Source organism: Echinops telfairi, unplaced genomic scaffold (assembly GCF_000313985.2).
Source record: "Echinops telfairi isolate 266 unplaced genomic scaffold, ASM31398v2 ScPeMD7_28;HRSCAF=97, whole genome shotgun sequence".
Lineage (NCBI taxonomy): Eukaryota > Metazoa > Chordata > Mammalia > Afrosoricida > Tenrecidae > Echinops > Echinops telfairi.
The window spans coordinates 4,343,118-4,343,926 of NW_022103925.1; the positions used below are offsets into that span (position 1 = coordinate 4,343,118).

Consider the following 809-nt stretch of genomic DNA (forward strand, 5'->3'; position numbering starts at 1 on the left):
TCAGGCTGGGTGGGTGGCTGGTATGAGGCAATGGATCAGGCTACGTGGGTGGCTGGTATGAGGCAGTGGATTCAGGCTGGGTGAGTGCCTGGTGTTAGTGGATTCAGGCTGGGTGAGAGGCTGGTGTGAGGCAGTGGGTCAGGCTGGGTGGGTGCCTGGTGTTAGTGGATTCAGGCTGGGTGAGAGGCTGGTATGAGGCAGTGGGTCAGGCTGGGTGGGTGGCTGGTGTCAGTCAGTGGATCGGGCTGGGTGGGTGGCTGGTGTCAGGTGATGGACCTGTGTTGGGTTGGGTCTACTCTCCACTTGCCCGCCTCCTCTCTGTGCTGCGAGGACGCCACTGAAGTGTGTAGCACCAGAGAGCCCCCACGGAGCTTGTGTCTAGGCCACACACACTCTGGCCCGGGCAGCGTCTGGCCATCTGTTCTGTGAGCAGCAGAATCCTACCTGCGGTGGGGCGGTGGTGGGGGCGCGTAGCCCACGACGGACCCTTTCCTTTCTGCCCTCCAGCTGCAGTCCAAGGGGAGAAAGCAGCGTGCCAAGAACAGAAGCAAGGCCGGCCTCCTGAAGAAGTACCTGGAGGATAAAATCCTCCTCCTTGAGGAGCAGCCCCCCGAGGACCTGGCAGAGAAGGTCAGTGACCCACCTCATGGCCGAGCTGGCCGGCCCCCACCCCACAGCCGGCACACCGTCCCATTCTTCACCACATTTGGTTAGGCACCCATTTGTCTTCAGCGGTAGTATAGGGAGGTGAGCACACAGTGATATGATTTTTTGTTCTTTGATGCCTGATAACTGATCCCTTTAGCACG

The 809-nt window shown here is 60.0% G+C and overlaps 1 protein-coding gene across 1 annotated transcript in view; it reads left to right on the top strand.

Moving 5' to 3' along the window:
• EVC2 (EvC ciliary complex subunit 2) overlaps positions 1 to 809 on the top strand; it is a 113,501-nt gene that overhangs the window by 87,320 nt on the left and 25,372 nt on the right. Inside the window, exon 14 of the mRNA XM_045289481.1 lies at positions 508 to 630. Within this exon, the coding sequence (XP_045145416.1) occupies positions 508 to 630 (123 nt within the window). The remainder of the gene's footprint in view (positions 1 to 507; positions 631 to 809) is intronic.